General features: G+C 39.8%; 2 protein-coding genes across 2 annotated transcripts in view; both read right to left on the minus strand.

The window, feature by feature from the left end:
- Nucleotides 1-227: 227 nt before the first annotated feature.
- nadsyn1 (NAD synthetase 1) lies at nucleotides 228-10085 on the minus strand (the record flags this gene model as incomplete). Its single annotated transcript, XM_083901239.1, has 21 exons — nucleotides 228-289; nucleotides 389-565; nucleotides 691-819; nucleotides 1122-1191; nucleotides 1558-1689; nucleotides 2249-2355; nucleotides 2483-2618; nucleotides 2722-2890; nucleotides 3968-4070; nucleotides 4399-4447; nucleotides 4533-4657; nucleotides 5135-5206; nucleotides 5601-5732; nucleotides 6167-6284; nucleotides 6390-6478; nucleotides 6702-6753; nucleotides 6927-7016; nucleotides 7649-7702; nucleotides 7999-8115; nucleotides 8912-8972; nucleotides 10001-10085. The coding sequence occupies 21 exons, from the start codon at nucleotides 10083-10085 to the stop codon at nucleotides 257-259; spliced, it is 2100 nt and encodes a 699-aa protein (XP_083757365.1). The 3' UTR covers nucleotides 228-256.
- Nucleotides 10086-18600: 8515 nt separating this feature from the next.
- The window catches only part of dok4 (docking protein 4), a gene marked incomplete at both ends in the record, with an annotated part of 29410 nt that continues 28364 nt past the window's right edge, over nucleotides 18601-19646 (minus strand). Inside the window, one exon of the mRNA XM_083900774.1 lies at nucleotides 18601-18740. Coding sequence (XP_083756900.1) covers nucleotides 18601-18740 — 140 coding nt within the window. The remainder of the gene's footprint in view (nucleotides 18741-19646) is intronic.

The following is a 19646-nucleotide window of genomic DNA, read 5'->3' on the forward strand; positions in this document are numbered from 1 at the left end:
AAAGGGTCTTTAATATGATAACATGTATGATTGACAGTAACAGATAAATCCCTAAATTTACTATTGGATTGTCTTTTAATTATGTACGGACAATCATGTTCCCCAGAGGATAAAATCATACAGACTGTGCAAATGTTAACATTGTGAATGCTCACCAACTGTTTATGCAGGTCATATTTTGATGGTTAAATACTTGGCTTCAGAGAGCCGTAGAAAAATCATGTGCCCCAGATTGGATGGATTCCCACTTGACATGTCAAACCAGATTGTCTCCTTCCATCTGAGAGACCTGTGAGTAAGAAAATGCAAAATGGAGACAGCCTTTTAATGATGCTTAATTCACCTGCGTCACACCATTTGAACTTTTTTCTTTTGCTCTCACTTGTACCTGGTTGTCGATGCACCTGAACTGCCAGGGCCAGCGCACATTGTAGAGGAAAGGTCGGAGGTCGAAGCGGTTGTCGTCGGGACTGTAGCTCTCAGCGTGGTAGGACGGCGTCACGATGGTCATCTTATGACGGTTCACTGAGTACATCCTGAAGAAGTGCTTCACCTTCTGGGCTACCTGGAGAAAGAAAAACACTGACCATTAGGACTGCAAGTAATGTTTGTTTCCAATATTTTCTCTTCTCTCTCTGATGGGAGGATTACAGTTGTAGTATTTGAAGGAGCCGCAGCAGACTGACTGACCTCTGTGGGTGACAGAGAATCCTTCCACAGGGGAATGAGTTTACAGAACATACTGAAGGGGCCGCACTTTGAGATCTTCCTCAGTCGGCCAATCACAGACAACTCCGAGTACGTCATCCCCATGTCTGCCTGAAAACCGAGAGGCAGCGGTGTTTAGAGGTGAGGAAAGTAAAAGGAAAGGAATTGAATGATGAGTAAATGAGCTGCTGGGGAAACGATGCTAACCCAGAACTTTGTTAAAAAGCATTCGGATGGGGTTTATTTTATGAAGTGACATAACTCATGGATAGCTTATTATGCTCTCACTTCACGAGGACAACCAGACACGGACATGTAATCTGTTTAGGAATTTGTCAAATATGTTGTCACAGGGACTTAAAAAGGTGTTAGCAGCCCACTAGCATTGGTGTAGGTTTGTTGTTTTGTCTTACTTCATCTGTCTGCGACACCTGTCCGTCTGTAAGTGGCTCCAGTTCAGCTGAGGGTGGAGCAGCAAGGATTCTGTACAGGAAACCACAAACCTTAGAGCCATACAAGGTGCTGCCTATGTATTTAGTGGTGTATGTATTATTATTTGTGTGTGTGTTTGCGTGTGCATATCTTTATTTAGGCTGTGGGGCCATGTTTTGGTTCGAACCCATAGTTGCGAGGACTTAAGTTTAAGACAAAGTTAGACATTACTGGTTATGGTAAACACTTTGTTTATGCGGTCCAAATAAATAGAAGTCAACAGGAGTTGTTAAAAGTTGAAATGCATGAACCTATGTGTGTTTTAAACTGTTACTGATTTCTGCCTCGGGCATTAACTCCTCCCATGTTCAGTGTCTCGAGTCTCGAACAGATTACGTGACTGAAGAGTGTCCTTACCCTCTGAGAGCAGTCAGTTGGAACTGCTCAACACAGTGAAGCAGGAAGCTTTTCAGGTCACACTTGCTGATGCCTCCTATTGGGTTGATGTCAGCACTGGAGCAGTCGTACTTGGTGAAATAGCCGGTCAGACTGCACGCATGAAGAGATTTAATAAGAGAAAAGTAAGCATTTTTTGTGTGGTTCTACGGCATCCACACATTAGAAAAATATTTTGTGGCATTTTTAACAGTAAACAGGTGAATATGTTATTTCTGGTAATCTGTAAAGCACCATACCACAGCAGTTTTTTTTTCCTTTTTTTTACACCTTACACCTGTTATCAACACCGAGGGCTGTAAAAGTCCACAATACAACACATCAGCATATGTATTGCACATTTTAGGGATTATAATAAATTGTTTTCATACCATGTAAATAAAAAAAGCCTCATTAACCGTGAATACTATACTTAAGTGAAATTAAGTTAAAAACTAATTTTGAATACATTTTCTGATTGAAGGATGAAATGACTGAATTCATGTGGTGATCCAGACACGGAAAACCATTGTTAACCTTTTGAGATTAGACACAGGGGCTGGTTGGACAATCGTTAGAGAATATCCAGACTTCTGTGCATGCCTGACAGCGGCCATGGTTTCTCACAAATGCTGCGTTTATTATGGGACAACAATAACGCTTACAGTAATACCTCTCATCTACGTTAGCTGAGCCCAGCACCAGCAATCCACCTGGTTTACCCCTCGCCCACAGACTCAGCTGAGCAAACAGGTAGGCCAGGACCATCCTGACACGAGCCTAGGACACACACACACACACACACACACAAAACACAATTGTGTTACTGATGTGCCTCGGAGTGCAGATAGTCTTTGGTTTGTCTTATGAAAACAAAGTGCGTAACGAGTGTGGCACGTTGACAAACCTGTACATTCTGCAGTGCCAGGTTTTCTCTGTGGCTTCCTCCATTGGCACGAAACTGTGGAAACTTTCCAGTAACTGCTGAGAAGATTCCCAGGATGCCTTTCACTGCCATGTCAATGTTAATGTTCATGTGTGTGCTGTACAGAAAGTGATGAGATTAAATAAGTAAACAGAAACTACAGGATTTCTTTGATTTTGTCAAATAATTACAATCTGTTAATTAAGATTTACAAATCTGACCTTCCGATCTGATTGGCCAGGTCTTTGGCCCTGCTGCAGGTGTCCACAGAGGAGTTCTCGCTGGCCATATAGTAGGTGGTGAAGATGCGACCACACAGCTCCTTTGCATGCTGGGGAGAGTACGAGTCGTCCCCAACCACCCTGCGAATATCCTCCAGTACCTGACTGTCTGAAAAATGAACAGAAATGATGTCAAACTGAAGGAAACAGGAGAGTGGAGGATGAGAAATGTAACTTGACCTGGGGCCTCATGTACAAAGGTACATGAGTAAATGTTCTTTATTTTCTGCTGGTGAAATTAGAGCTACAGAGCTTTCTAACAAGCTCCTGATCGTCTCCCTGTGTTCAGTATTCATGTCAGTAAAAGCGGGCATAAAGTTCGAAATGTCAGCGGTGGCGCACTTCTGCATTCATTAATTGTGAGAAATAAATAAAAAAAAATAAACATGAGTCAAAGTGTTTAATATGCTGCCATCTTTACGCACGAGCGATGTGTATGTGTGTGTGTGCGTGCGTGCGTGCGTACGTGCGTGTACCAGGGTACCAAACAAAATCTTCCTGCGCGTTTTCATACATTCACTAGAATCTCTAGCTCAGACTGCGTGAAATTCCTTTACTTTCCTTTGTTCAGTGCTAGTTTGATCAAAGAGGTGAACCGCAGGGCCTATTTAAATTGATTTGCATATGTAAATGGGGCGTGGACAGGGAGGGGTTTGGCACCTCTGCATGTGAGCTCAATTCCACGTTGATTTGGGATGTACAAAGGGAACGTGCTTGGATCCATGCGTACGCACACTTTGATACATCTGAATTTATTTGTGCACACAACAGTTTCTAGGTTTTGGCGTACACCAAGATTTAGTAGGAAATCCACGCAAGTCTTTGTACATGAGGCCCCTGGTGTTTACATCCATATTGAGTCAGCCAATCATGTTTAGTCCTCAGCATCCTCAGATCCAACCACAGAAAACTTACAATACAAGTTATTTAATTTAGGGCTGAAACAATTACTTGATTAGTTGATTACTAAATTAATCGTCAACTATTTTTGCTTCATGGTAATGGAGGAAGACGTCAACCAGTGAAACAGTGTGTCTCACTGATGTGTTTGATGGGACAATGATTCCCGATGTCCCGGAGGAATAATGTATATTTCATGATTTGTTGAGGAAATGGAAATAGACGATTTAGTAAAGAAGAAGGCTGGTGATATTCTAAATTGTCTATGTTTGCGATTTATACTCACTGCCGTTCTCTACAGCCTGGCAGAGCAGCACACACATAGAGTGGACAATACAGGCCGTGGAGGAGCTATCAACGCCTCCGCTCATCGGCAACAAGAAACCAGCCTGGAACACAAACATGAAATTGCATTTAATTTTTGCTTGCATCAACTACTTATGTGCATGATCTAGGAAATGTAAGTACATCCTAAATAATATGACAACCACTGTATACTTGAGAAAGCAGTTCTGGAGATCATTTCTGTGGATTTTACAGAAGCCGGATGCTTCAAGTCACTGACCTCCTGCATGTCATTGTTATTGTGGGGAAAATAATCCATAGATGTAGATAATGTAGAATTTTCAGTGTGTGTGTGTGTGTGTGTGTGCATGTACTTGTATTTGTAACTTCCTTAGGACCTGGTCCCAAACCTGTAAACCTGTCTCTCCTCACCTGTCCACTTCTCCTCAGATAGTCCCACAACCAGCAGGCCGGCCCTAAACTGAACAACATGACAAAGAATATATAACACTGGTTTTCTGTCAAGACACAAAACAGTATGTATTGAATGGTGTGTACTGTAGTACCTGATCTCTTCCTCTGGGGTATGGAAGTGCCACGTGATTGGTTGGTGAGTAGGGAGGTAGAGATCGTTACAAGTGGATAAGGAGAAGTCAACTTTGACCCTGTGGCAAGGTTTGGGTTCATTTTCCTACGGTGGAGAAGTGTGACAGTGACCGGTGATGTTGTTGTAAAGCAAATGATTTTGTACATTAATATGAAGGAGTGTTCGATCAATGTAGCTTTCACAGCAGCGATTATTTCTTTGAAATGAGGTCGATTTTTTTTGCTTCTGACAGTAAACAAAAGCAGACTCAAAAATATGCATATAAATGAAACAAGTTCCCGATACATTTACATTTTTTCTTTGCCATCCATTTATGCTATTAATTAATGGCTTAATGTGCAGAGTGAGGTTGTGCTGAAAATTTACAAATTCTTGCTATTAATGGGAAAAAGTGACATACTATATACTAATGTGAAACAGGCAAAACTATCAAACTAAGAGAGAGAGAAACCTCCACTGTGGATTTTTGTTGGTACAATAAAACCATGAGATTTATATCTGATGAAAATGTATGGATAAGCCATAGAAGAAGCAATTAGCCATGATTCTGGTAGTTCTCACCAAGTGTGGCTGGCACGTTTGTCCCCTGTAGCTACGCACATCCTCAAGGTCAAGTGTGGCTGTAATCACCTCCTACAACAAAGACACAAACACAAACACAAAGATGAACAGCTGCATTATAATAATAATAATAATAATAATAATAATAATAATAACTAGGAAAGCAGTCGGAGAGCACAGACCTCCGCCATGGCTCACACCCACAATATAATCACTTCACTGGTCACATTGCAGATATTTCCTGAAAATTTCATCCAAATCCGTCCATGACTTTTCCAGTCACGTTGCTAGTGGACAGACAAACAAACAAACTCTGGCGAAAACATATACCTCCTTGGCAGAGGTGAATAATCAAAGAAACAGTGGGGCTGGTGTTTCTGTCCACTTCTACAATGAAATACAATTAAATACACAAAAGCCTATTTGCAGATACATTTATTTTGGATCTATGTCACTGCACACGTACCACGTCATCAAGGGAGAACTGGGCTCCCTGAGCCACAATGTCTCCGTTGATGGCCACCATGGCACAGCCGTCATAGTAGACGCGGTCTCCATCACAGCCCTTCTGGTTGGCGTACAGGTAGATTCCTCCACTCTGGAACAACGACAAACAATAGTGTCTGCTCTTATTTCTGTTCTTCTCCACTTTTTTTCCTCATCTTTAGGAATTTTAAATAAAGTGGCAGAGCGTTTGGGATGTGTTTTTTTGTGCATCCAAGGAAACACTGGAGCAAACCAAACAACAAACCAAAGGCAGGCGTTTGGGAGCAGGAGCAGTAACTGAGTGAACAGGTTTTTATTACAACACGTTTGAAGAGGAGTTATGCCAACTATGGTCTTAACAGAAGATGTTGTTACTCCACAGTAGCCATTTCTTCCACATGTTTACAGCCACTATATTCTATTATACAATGCATGAAGAGGAGATTTTCTTTGCTCAGTCCTAACTGTGTCCGTACAAAGCATAAATATACTATTTCCATGTTTCTACGTGAGCAGAGCAGCAAATGTTTGCTTGTTAAATCATACCCTGGTGGTGGCCGACGTGACTAGGTTGACTCTTTGGTCGGCTTTGCGGAGCTCATGGTGACTCGCCGATGAATTGGTGAAGATTTCAACACCGTCCAGACCCATGTCAACATGAGGGCTGAGAAAAAGAGAGAACATTCAGTCTTCAGTTGGCGTTTTAATTCCATTTTTGACATTACACAGAAAACTACGACACACATACAGACTCCTCTAGGTGCTCTACCTTCTGGGATACCAGAGCTCTGCGCATATCTCAGTGCCAATACAGGTGTCCTTTGTGGACAGCACACAGTTGCCAAATGGGACAGTTTCCTGATGAAGACAAAAAGAACGATGACTCTTGTTGTTTTAATTTAAAAATGACAGAAAAACATTTAATCTGAATCTAGTAGCTCATTTGATGGGTAATATATTGTGTAAGAGTGGATTTGCGATAGGTAAACGTAAAACAATATGTTCTTCTATTGTCTCCTCCAAGATTCCGTAGAGAATATTTGGCCTGATGATTAAAAAGCAGGTTTTTTTTTTTTTTTACCTGTCCTGTTACCTCCTGGATCATTCTGGGCAGGAAATATTCCTCCACTTTCCTTGATAAAAAAAATAAAATAAGACATTTATATTCACTATCATCCATATCAATTTAATTTCCAAAAGTAAAACAATCACACATTAGACTAAATCTGTTTTTCATTTTGGGAGGAAATGAGGAACAGAAAACACAAAATAAAACATTGTAGTTTGAACTGTTCCCATGACAAACCTTAACGTATTCCACGGTGAAAACCAGCGGAGCTCTCTGTAGTTCCCGGTGTTGGCCATCGACATTTTAGGTCTGATCAGCAGTATCTTTCTATATGGATGAATGAATGATAGATAAATTAATATAAATTAGTGTATACTGGGTTAGACATACGGTATTATTGTGACTAATAAAAGAAATGACAAATAAAGTTGTTCAGAGGGAGTACAAAAATAAATCTAATCAAATAAGAAACCAAACAAAGGCAGCAAAAAGGCAATGGGCCCAGTTTACACTGACAATGTTTATTTTTTCGATTTTTACCATGCCAACCCCTACTGTAGCCTACTTTATATATTACATACTATAGTACAATCGCCTGTGTAATTTCTCTGTTTGCTTTAATAATCTGCCTCCAGTGAAAGGTCCGTCGCTGACTTTGCTCGGCCTTTTTACACCACTGTATTTTAACCGTGTTACTTCAAGAGCTTAATATTTTCCCAGGTGGTGGTGGTGGGAGAACCACTGCTAGAGCATTTGTGAGGTCGGGCGCTGATGCTCATCCACATCAAACTCATCAAACTATATCTTTACAGTCCTTGCTTTGTGCACTGGAGCACAATCGTGTTGGAATTGTCTCGGTATGCTGACGCATTAAAGATTGTCCTTCATTTGAAATAAGGGGCCTAGAGATAAAGCCTGACTGAAACACCAGAATTAAATACAGTGGTCTGCTGACGTACCTGTTGAGGAATAGGACTCTGCAGTTGTAGCGCACATTATGATGCATGACTGGCCTGAGAGGAAAAGACATTCAAACATGTTAGTCACTTGAGACTGAACCAAACCTTCAACCTAATAAATCACATCTCTTATTGTTGGAAGTCTTAATACTCAATACTAATTTCTTGAGTACTTTTCTGTACTTTTTTGTCAGTAGCATGATATGTTTTCTACTTTGGATCTCACCAGAGTAACCAGTCGCCTTTCTGTGTTTATGTCATTAAAATGATCAATGTAAATGTTCAGTGATCCCTTCCATCTTCTAAATGTTGCAGTAACTCAGTAACAGTCACTCTGGTCTAATACCCACATTCCCACGTCACAGATGATGTCTTGGGTGACGGGAGATTCCAGAAGCTTCCTCAGGACTTCGAAGCTGTGGAGCAGCGTGTCGGACTCGTAGTAGTGGTCGGCACAACCATACCCACTGTAAACAAAAAAAAGGAGACGCAAAGTGATAAAAGTAAAACCTTATAAAACCGAATTTCTTCCTGGTTTCTTTGTTCCCCTGTGACAGTAAACTGAATATCTTAAGGAAATAATTTTTAAATATGGAAACGCTGATATATTTTTCATTATTAATCAACATTTTTTGGACAAAACAACATCAATGATGAAAATAATCCATAGTTGCAGGTCTAGTTTACTCTCTTTCCCATCAGAATTCCTCATGGTTGTGAGTACTAAGGCTGTAGTTAGTGTGTACCAAAGTCTTCCTGCTAAAGACAATAAAAACTTTATGAATGTTTCGATGCTCTGACTGTCCACTGAAGGACAATGAAATACAATTAAATACACAAAAGCCTATTTGCAGATACATTTATTTTGGATCTATGTCACTGCACACGTACCACGATTCCTCCTGACAAATGGATCAATGTGTGAGAGAAAGAAATGGAGAGAGCAGCACTGCAGGTTAAAGCTTGGTTACCTGACCTGAACCATCATGCCAGGGTCAAAGAAATTATTTAAAAATAATATTCAGGTCTGGGGCTCAGGTTCAAACAGAATCACTGGGCCAGCCTTAATACTATATTAATGTTGTATTTCTTATCTACTGGCATCTTTAAGCTCAATATAGGAAAAACAAGCCATGTTCACACTGACTTTCAGAGTCACAGGATTGCTGTGCACCCCACGCTTGTCTTTGCAGTTGGCAGCTACAACACAAGCATCTATTTTTTCATAATGAGTCCGGGATATTTGGAAACATCATATCATACCTTATCTCCAGCTCTGGGCCCAGTCTGTATTTGGCTCCACGTGACTTTGCAATCTCAATACCTGCAGAGAAAGAAAGAAAGAAAGTCTTGACCCCTGACACAGGCCAAACTCAAGAGTTCAAGACTTTCGACTCAGCAAACCCTCAAACACTGAATGCTGCTTAAAGGGACAGTTAAAGGTGCATTATGTAATAAATCTAAAGCAACTGATCGTAAAATCCTCCTAATATGTCACAGAGACTCAGGAATCATGTTCATGTAACAAACTGAACTCACCAACAACAACAACAGTACAGCGAAAATATCTGCATTAAAAATATTTTGCAGACTGCAAATCATGTTATGAAATCATGTTTTGGCATGTGGCGCCATCTACCGCCGTCTACCAATCATTGCAGTCAGTAGATTCTCAGCTGCCGAGCAACCACGGGTTACAGTACAGTTACAGTAAGTCCGAGCTACAACGGCGGAGAAAACTGAAACCTAAAAGACCTCGGTATTTTGAATTTGAGTGTAGTAACTGTTTTTGGCCACATTCTTACATATGGCGCCTTTAAGGGCTTTTTGATCAGCGGTATTAATTGTTCACCACATTTTTTAATTTTGTGAATTTCTCAAAAACTGTACAGGTAAAAAGTACGCTAGTAGTCGTTGATGTCCTGAACACAACCCAGTCTTGTTCAGAACTTATGAGTTCTTAGGACATGTTGTTGTTGTTGTTTTTGCAAAAATTCTTCGATTTAAAAGTCTCAGTGTTGCACTTTCAATACAGTTAGTTATATAAGGCATTAAGAGAGAACAATATATCATAGATAGACTATTTTATTTATTAAAGTATATCTGGATGTATGTAATATAGAAATTACTTAATTACTCCATGTGTTTTAACATCTATTTTAACATTGTTAAGCGTTATTTCTAGCTTTTAACGTGGCAGCTATATTCAATGAGTTTGAGAGCTCCAGGGTAAACACACACACACAAATACCTTCACCTGAACGAGTCTGACTCTGTCTCGTTCTGTCGTCAAACCAGGTCAAAGCCAAAGCAGAAGTAAACTGTCACTCTTAACTCTTCTCTTCCACTTACTCTTCAGTATTCTCTCCAAGTTTCCCTCGAAGTCCAAAGCCCACTGGTTCAACGAGCACGTCGCCAGGGTCACTTTTCGTCCCATGTCCTCGGTGACGGTGGCGACTAAGAACCAAGTGTGTTACGTTAATGAATAAAATAAATGTTGTTTAAAGGTGTTTAAACGAACCGCAGCGACACAGAGAACACACCGGTATGTGTGTGTGCGGGTGGAGGTTGCTACTGTGACGTCACGTGTCTCCTTCTTCTGCTGCTGCTGTTTCTCATCTATTGTGACTCTACTGCCCTCAGCTGGAGAACTGGCACTACTACAACAACAACTAAAACTACTAATGCAACCAAAATGAACGGGTTGTAGGAACCTCCATGTTCTCATTACTGACCTTTTTATGGAAGCCCATTTTCGCCAGTGTAAAAAAAAACAACAGATCCCACTATCTCAAAATAATGAGAGAGTATCTCAATATATTGACTTAGTATCTCAAAATAATGAGATAGTATCTCAATATATTGACTTAGTATCTCAAAATAATGAGATAGTATCTCAATATATTGACTTAGTATCTCAAAATAATGCATCTCATTACTTACTTAGTCAATATATTGAGATACTATCTCATTATTTTGAGATACTAAGTCAATATATTAAGATACTATCTCATTATTTTGAGATACTAAGTCAATATATTGAGATACTATCTCAATATTTTGAGATACTAAGTCAATATATTAAGATACTATCTCATTATTTTGAGATACTAAGTCAATATATTGAGATACTATCTCAACCAAGTCTCAAGGTCCTTCCTGTCTCTTGAATAACTAAAAGAATATCAATCTTCTTAAAAGCAGAACTTGAGACTTGGTTGTTTGAACTTTAAACGTTTTTTTTATTTTTATTTTTTTTAAACCTTTTATTTTATCCACCCTTCAGTCAGTTTATAACTAAATCTGATTCTACTTTGCAGTATTTCTTTATTAGTTCATCTACTTACATCTACCTAGTTTTTTTTTTTTTAAAGTAATTTTATTGCTGTGATACCTTGGCGTGCCCTTCCAAAAACAAAAAGGCCACCTACTGTGCACCAGTAAGGGCAGGTGCCACGACGAGTGCGCTTTAGGGCAGACATTGTGACAAATTGTGACCAGGGGCCAAAGCCAGCTCGGCTCTGGGGACTGAATTTCATTTGGACCTTGATATGGACACTAAGAGGGCACTAAGGCGTTTTAAATCAAAAAGGCACCTGTACAGAAACATGAGTTTATTCCATTAGGACACCTACAGTACTGAACATCACATTCTCACACAGGTATACAGGGACTCTAAGGACACCCTCAGGGACAGTAGGGAACTTCATAAGGACACCCTTTTTGTTTGGAAGGACACTCATATAGGAAACAAAGTTTCAAGGGCATATCATAGGACATTGGATCACCTTTCTCCAGGAGAAAGGCACTCAGTTTTTTAAATGTATATTGGTGTGGACACCACTGTCTGCATCACAACATCACTCCATCTAGTGCAGGGGTCTGCAACCTTTGTATTAAGAGCCATTTTTGTGTCTCCTCTCCACCCAAACAGATTTAATCAGGAGCCACAAAAAACTATTTGACCCAGAAAATTAAGATAACATCATGTATAATGTTTACTGTAGTATGTCGTCAAAGATGTGACAAAAAAAGTGTGGTTGTTTTTCAAACATTTTTTTCCAGATAAAGTTTCCAGGAATTATTTTTTAAAGTAAAAAAAGTAATTTTTCCCCAACAAAGTCTCTCTTTTTTTCAAAAGTATATATTTTTTTGAAAAAGGTATTTTCTTGAAAAACTTATTTAATATATATATATATATTTTTTTAAGCCCAATCAGCACACTGGAAGAAAAAAAAGAAAAACAATCCAGGAAACTTATTCTGAAAAAAATGTGAGGAAGGACAAGTTTGTTGGGTTTTTGAAGGTTTTCAATTTCTCCTCTGACGTAGACAAAACATGCGACACATATTTTAGTGGACGAAATATGAAACCACTTTTATTTGTGTTCCCTTTAAAGGAAATAATGAAAATAGTGTTGTCTTTTTCCAAAGCTACAGGGAGCCACTGCAGAGGCACTGAAGGCCCCTGATCTAGCGTGATATCACTGAAATATTGTATTAATTTCAAATCCTCCACACTGTACCTTTAAACGTCATTTAAGATCAAATCCAGAACAGAGACAGTCAGTTGGTCTGAAGGTATTTAATTAGTACTTCCATCATATGTGTGCACTTGTACAAACCAAGCAAAGTAGAAAAAAAAAAACCTAACTGAACCTTAGCTCTTAATAAAATGCATCTTGGGACCCATTTCTTTTTTTTTTTTGCATATCACTTTCATACACATTTTTAATGTGATGTGATCTGTGCTTGATGTTTCAGGACCGTTTCAAACCTCAGTCTGACTTCATTAGCTCTGCGTTGGCGTCATCAAACACTGGAATCTAGTGGATCAGTGAGCGCTCATTTTCCGCAACGAAACAAACGAACGAACCCCTCAGATGAATTCCTTGCTGTTGAAAAAACAAAGAAAACACAGCAACGTGGCACAAGCATGAACGTCGAGGATGTGGCTGTGATCGATGTAAGGACAATACGATTTATAGGGAAAAGGCGACAATGTAGAAAAAAAAAGGTTTGTTTATGTGTAAAGCAGAGGTCTCAAACTCGCCGCCCGCGGGGCCCTGTGCAGCCATCTATCAATTTCTTAGGGCCCATCACTTTTATTATGAACTATAAATTTTTCCATGTCAAAAAAAACACTTTTATTGTGAAATATTGTCCCAAATATTGTTATATCATTAACCCTTCAACACCTAAGCCTCTAAGCTTTTTTTTCTTTTTTTTTTGCTTATTATAACCATAAAAGGCCAAGCAAATTTAAAACAGAATAACTTTGTATCTGGCAGTTATTTACAATTGTACATTGTAGTTGTATATGAACACCAGATGTTGTGTGATAAATTAAAACAGTATAGAACATATTTACAATAATGTTTGTTTGAGTCCAAAACGTCCAAAAACAGGCAAAAAAACCCCCCGGAAACTATGTACAGACGTTTTTCCAACTCTCTCATCTGGTGACGCAGAAACTGTTGCCATTTTTCCGATAGCACAAACCGTCGCTCAATCGCGGTGAAGCAAATTGCGCTTGAGCAAGACGCGTCGTCTACGATACGTTCGGTGCTAAAGGGGTTAAAGAATATCGTGATGTCATTTTAAAACTCAAATATCGCCCCCACCCCAACTCAATGGTTGCGATTTCCCCCCAAAAAAAGTGTAACTTGTTTTCACTTGACCGGCCCCCCCCGACGCTCAGTGGCCCCCAGGTAGGTTGAGATTGAGACCCCTGGTGTAAAGAGAAAAGTGTGGACAGGCTACCATCTGCTTCTTCAACATACCAAGGGGAAAAAAAACACACAAGCTCAACAAGTCTCATGTTATTCCCTCTCTTTCAAGCATGCACACTCATTTCATCATATAAATAGCAATATACACAGAGTCTCTCAAGAGGGCAGCAAAACTCGTGTTCTACATCAAGTCAGTACACACAATCGAAAAAAACACACATCTATACACAATACATAACTGCATCATGTAACAACCAAACACATGGCTGAGCCGTCACGTTAAAAACGTATGAAAACAAAAAAACAAAAACTGTTCAATGTAACAGTGCGTTCCAGTTGACTTGGAAGTGGGAATAAAGTGGAGTAAAGTGCACAAGCCGGATAACAAGACGCTGCAGTTAAGGTTGACTAATTAATCGAGCTAATCTAAGTCTTTATTTAACATATCACATGGTATTTCGTACATTTAAAAACACCGTAGCAACATGTCCACAGACGCCAGTGGGAGAGGATGGTGTGACCAAACAAAGGGAAGGAGACAAAATAAAGCGTGCGCTCGGGGCAGCCGTCTTTAACTGTGAAGTCAGGACATGAGGAGTTTGATGACCTTGGAATGACCTCCTCACGTCAACTTCCTACTCGTGACAGGGAAAAAACTGTGCAACTTCCGAGTACAATGTGGAAAACGTGCTGCAACGATAACCCAGAGGGAGACACACACCAGACATTAACGTAAAGATGGTAGATGTGTGTAGATGTGTGTGTGTGTGTGTGTGTGTTCCCACGTTTTCTACGGTCATCACATCAAGAATCTTAAAACCTTATGACAGAATCTAAAGGCAACAAATCAATGGAGGATGTTCCCATAGAGACAATATTCCTGGGACATGAATCATCTCCATCACATCACCACCACCTCCTCCTTCTCACTTCCCTTTTAGCCCCAAATAAACTAACATAGCTTATCAGAGAGTTAATGTTAAGTCCCGATTTAACACAACAGGAGTTTTTTATTTTTTCTCTATCTGCCCTCGTCAAAACCGAGGCACTCGGTGTGTGAGGGGCTTTTATTTTTGTATGTTAAGACTGGAGAGAGCCACAAGTACATTTTAGACAAATAAGTGCCAGGTTTTTTCACCCACACAAGGTTCAGACATAAAGTAGGTTCAGTTCCCACACCTCATTATGACTCTGACAATAAAAAAAGCTCAGTATTCTGTCAGGGGAAAACTTCAACCTTGAAAGGGTTTTCAGTGAATCTGTCACAGAGACTGTATATAAAAATGGATATAGGCTTCTAGTTGAAAATTAAAACAATATCTTTAAGCCCTTAGATTTACTATTTGACCAGCACCACGATTTGCGACCTTCAACCAGGCACCTATTGGACGATATCAGCTGTCAATCACACTGGCTTTCGCTCACATGTGTCAAGACTTATCGTCCATTTCCCTCTGAATGGGAACGTAATTTACAACTGACATAATGTGCGAGTGAAGACGTTCTCTGACGTTATAAATCAAGAGAGAAGTTGGCTCCTTTCCCCAATAGTCTTCCATTCAAACAGAGTTTTTTTTTTGCCCCCTGGTGGCTAACCTCCTCCTTCCTGGGCTTCAATTTTCCAACTGATACTGGAAAAACTGCGTCCATTTTTATATACAGTTAACGATCCACCACAGCGTGCATGTACACACAGACCACACAATAAACCCGTGAGGAGGTGCGTAACAAAAGCAACCAATTATGCGTTTAGTTATGAAAACGGTGGGTGAACACACAGCCTCTCCTCTCCGCCTCTCGAAAGCAGGTGTAATCTAGGTGTGCGTTTGATTGCTTGTGCAGAGAAAGTCGGCAATCATCACAGACAAAAGGGTTTTTCATCACCAAGGACTCAGAGGATCACTGAATTTCTGATTTTTTTTTTTTTCTAGAAGGTTGCAGCTGCGTGATGGAAAAAAAAGGGATGAACACTGAATTTATCCTCAGGCGAGAAGGTTTCAGTCACGTCAGTGTAACCATTTTTTTGTTGATGTTGTTGTAAATGACCAGTTTGCATTGTATCATCCTAATCAATATTATTCGTATACATTTTTTTTTCCTTGTCTGCTTCGCACATTTAAGAGTGGTGCATGACAAACCATGAGTACAAACCATGTTTGATATGCTTCAAAAACAGTATAGTTTCTCCAACACATTGGAAAAGTGTCTATACCAGGGGTCTGCAACCTGCGGCTCTAGAGCCTCATGTGGCTCTTCAGCCCCTCTGTAGTGGCTCCTTCTCGCTTTGAATAAAAAAACTTTTCATGTTTTTCACACTTTTTTTGTCAAGTTAAAGGTGTAAATAAAAGTGTTTTTGATATTATGTCCGTCACATCCAATGGTAAAAACCATACATGAAGAAGTTCACATTTGGAGTCCTGTCCATGCTTAGGTCCATGTACTTAGGCCAGGCAGGTTTTCTCAGACATAAACTACATATAATTGTTCATAAAAATTCATCTCAAAGTCGTTTTTCTACAGTTTAGAGGTTTGATATCAACATAGTTCTTTAAATATAGTATATATGTGTAAAAACAACAACTTTACATGGGATTTTATCTTCATTTAAAGGATAAAATAGGTTTTGCGGCTCCGGAATAATTTTATTTGAGTGGAGAGGGGACACAAATGGCTCTTTTCATTCTAAAGGTTGCAGACCCCTGGTCTATACCTATTCTGAATGAAGGACTATGTTTCACAGACTCGAGAATAAAGTCTTCATTTACGAGGAATAAAGTCATAATATTCTAACCTGTTGTTTTAGAAGAGGAGACTTGTTAAAAATGAGGACTTTAGAATAGGTTATGCAAACAAGGCGATACTTAATCTTTTGGCGAATCAGCATCAAATTGTCATAAGTATCGGGGACTTTAATATCCTAAATTTACGACTTTATTCTCGAGGTCTGTGAACGTGTTTTTTCTCGATGTGGCCCTAATACTCAGTCGTAGTAGAACGCGGCGAATGATGCAAACAGGAATAATCTTCGCAGTATTCTCCTTAAAGGCAATCGCGGTGCTGCAAATGTGTTTCACACATCATTCAAACTGCACATTACACGGATTAAAATTAAGCAGTGGTTTCAATTAAATTCCTGTTTGTCCTTTTAACATGTACCAAATGATATAAAACATGTACGTGTATGTGCCATGGTGCAGAAACAACAGATTGAATTTATCATCGACCCTGGCTGCTGTTAGCCTTGTAAATGACTCTATGGTAAGTGTAAATTGTGTTTTTTCTTGTCTTGTCTCACTGCGGGCTGTGAATCACATTTTCCTTTGGGTGAAAAAAAAAAAAAAAAAAGCACCTTCATCACTGAACCCTGAAAACAACCCTAAGCTGAGTTTTCCCCATTTCCAAATGGTGTAACATGTGCTATACCTATTGTATCTCATGCTACCAGATTGACATATTGATGACAAGGTGTGGTACAAATTCCCCACAAACCCGCATGTATAAACACTTCTGCATTGAGATGTAGTTGAACAACATGCACAACGAGCCTACCTATGTGGTTCAAAGCATGCCGAGAGCTTTAAAGTGACCGTTCAGGTTTGTTTTAAAGAGCGGTTGTACGAGGTGTAGACCTTTAAGAGTCAGCGCTGACTACAGTGTGTGTGTGTGTGTGTGTGTCCGGAATATGTTTTCTGTCTGAAAACTGGAGTAACTGCTCATACTCTCCTGCTCCAAAGTCCACAGAGAAAACCAGTACAGAGAACAGGAGAACTGCAGGTTTAGTGCTGTTGATGACATGTCACATGATTGCGTTTGTTTCCCAAAACATGTTTCATTTAAAAAAAAAAAAAACAATAAATTACAATTACAAGACATGTGGAGGGGGGGATTTCAAACACCTATGTCACAAAATAACACCTTTGAAGTAACTGATGATGAAGGCAGCAGAGGATCAACAACTCCTGTGTGCCGTGGTGTAAAATCACAGATTTCCCCTGTGGACTTTGGCGCGAGAAAGTGTTTTATAATCATCAGTTTCCAGTTAGAAGAAGGTAAGATGATGATGGTGCAAACATATTCTGAGGATATCATACATTTTTTAGGATTTTAGCGGACTAGCATTTACAGTGGCTAAACTCTGCCTTTCCTTATGTCTACGTTATCAGCGAGAACATTGTCCGTTTCTCAAAAACTCGTTCCTCATACACAACCGTTCAAAGGTTTGGGGTCACCTATACAGTTTTTTTTGTGTGTTTTCCATTAAAAGTCACACTTTTATTCATCAAAAGAGTTGCAAAATGAATAGCAAGACATTGACAAGATTAGAAATTATTTTTTTTCTTTCGTCAAAGAACCAGCAAAACTGTTTTCAGCTGTGCTAACACTAATCATCCAATAGCCTTCTAACGCGATTTGCAAACACAATGTACCATTAGATCACTGGAGAGATGGTAGCTGGAAATGAGCCTCTATACACCTATGTACATATTCCATTAAAAAGACGTTTGCAGCTAGAATAGTCGTTTACCACATTAACAATGTATACAGTGTATTTCTGATTCTATTTAATGTTATTATTCAATGGAAAAAAAAAAGTGCATTTCCTTCAAAAATAAGGACATTTCTAAGTGACCCCAAACTTTTGAACGGCAGTGTACATCACATATTTCTAGTGCTTTTCAGGTCCCTCAAAGACACTTTGACAAGGTGACAAAAGAAAAGTGTTCAGTAATGAATAAATAAATAAATACAATTAAATAAGTGCAGGGGTGGGTGCACACGGCACCGTCAGCGTTGACTGTGTGTCAGAACCTCACGCAACCACCCATCAAAAAAAAAAACCTGAACCATCCCTTTAAGTCCATACTTAAAGGCAACATATGCCAATCTGAGTGTAGAAAAAAAAGTCAAATCCTCTCCGTCTACTATGAAGCGGTGGGAGCTGCAGTCAGGAAGCCCAAACCTCTTGTAGTCCTTTGCAGAATTCAGTTTTTTCTCCTGCTGCTCTGTGTGTGTGTGTGTGTGTGTGTGTGTGTGTTACAGGTGGTCAGCGTTAGTCCCATCATCAACATGTCCTGTGAGGTGTGATGTTGGGCTGTAAAAACAAATACTAGTCTGACAGTGTGTGTGTGAGCTATAAATGCCTGCATGCGTTTGGTTATGTGTTAAATTCAGCGTCCATGTCCAGTGTGCGTTTCTGTGTGTGTGTGTGTGTGTGCGTGTGTCACTGTCCAGGGTAGGTGGGGTAATGTGTCGAGGAGTGTGTGCGTATGTGCAGCTGGGAGTGGGAGTGTTCGTGTGCGCTCGCCATCGGCAGCGTCGCGCGTCCGTCGGGAGTGAGGCAGGTAGAAAGGAGGTCGTCTTCTACGGTTGAAGAGGAGAAACACAGTTGTTACGACTGCACAGACCTTATGTGACGGGGACAGTGTCAGGCTTCCATGTTATTTATTGTATACATATTTTTATGCACGACCCGCTCAGAACAAGGGCCTTTCTGCATGGAGTTTGCACGTTCTCCAGGTTCTCTGGTTTCCTCCCACAGTCCAAAGAACAAAACCACGTAGATTTGGGGGATTAGGCAAATTGGACACTCTAAATTGATCGTGACTGGTTGTTTTTCCTCTATGTGACCCTGTGATGGACTGGCAACACGTCCACGGTGTCCCTCACTATTTCGTCCTATGTCAGCTGGGATTGGCACCAGCAATCCCTGCGACCCCCCCCCCCCAGTGAGTGAGTACATATTTATTGTTTGTGTGTGAACAGTATTCCCTAATCAGGGCTAACGCCCAGTTCAAATGAGTCAGAACCTGGTTTCTGAGGCCCTTTTTTCCACATACATAAATATGAGCAAAAGTAACCAGAAAATTAATTCAAACATTATGTGTGAGTGTGTCACAGAAACATATAGGGGCTTAAAAGAAAACCTCACTCAGAAGAATATACAGTGTACTCCTCTCAATACTACATAAAGGATCAAACACTTGGTAACACATAATATGTTAGCATTATATGTTAGCAAGCACCTAGTTAATGGTCAATAATATTGACCATTAACTAGGTGCTTGCTAACATATAAGTAGCATACTAGCCCTTTATTAGTAAATATTAAGCACATATTAACACCTTATGTAGGAAAAATCTTAATTCATGACATAATAGAGGTAGAATAAGGTGTTAATATGTGCTTAATGATTACTAATAAAGGGCTAGGATGTTATTTATATATGTTATTAAGCACCTAGTTAATGGTGAATATGTGTTCCCTAA

The sequence above is a fragment of the Microchirus variegatus genome, assembly GCF_963457635.1.
Source record: "Microchirus variegatus genome assembly, chromosome: 14".
Classification (NCBI taxonomy): domain Eukaryota; kingdom Metazoa; phylum Chordata; class Actinopteri; order Pleuronectiformes; family Soleidae; genus Microchirus; species Microchirus variegatus.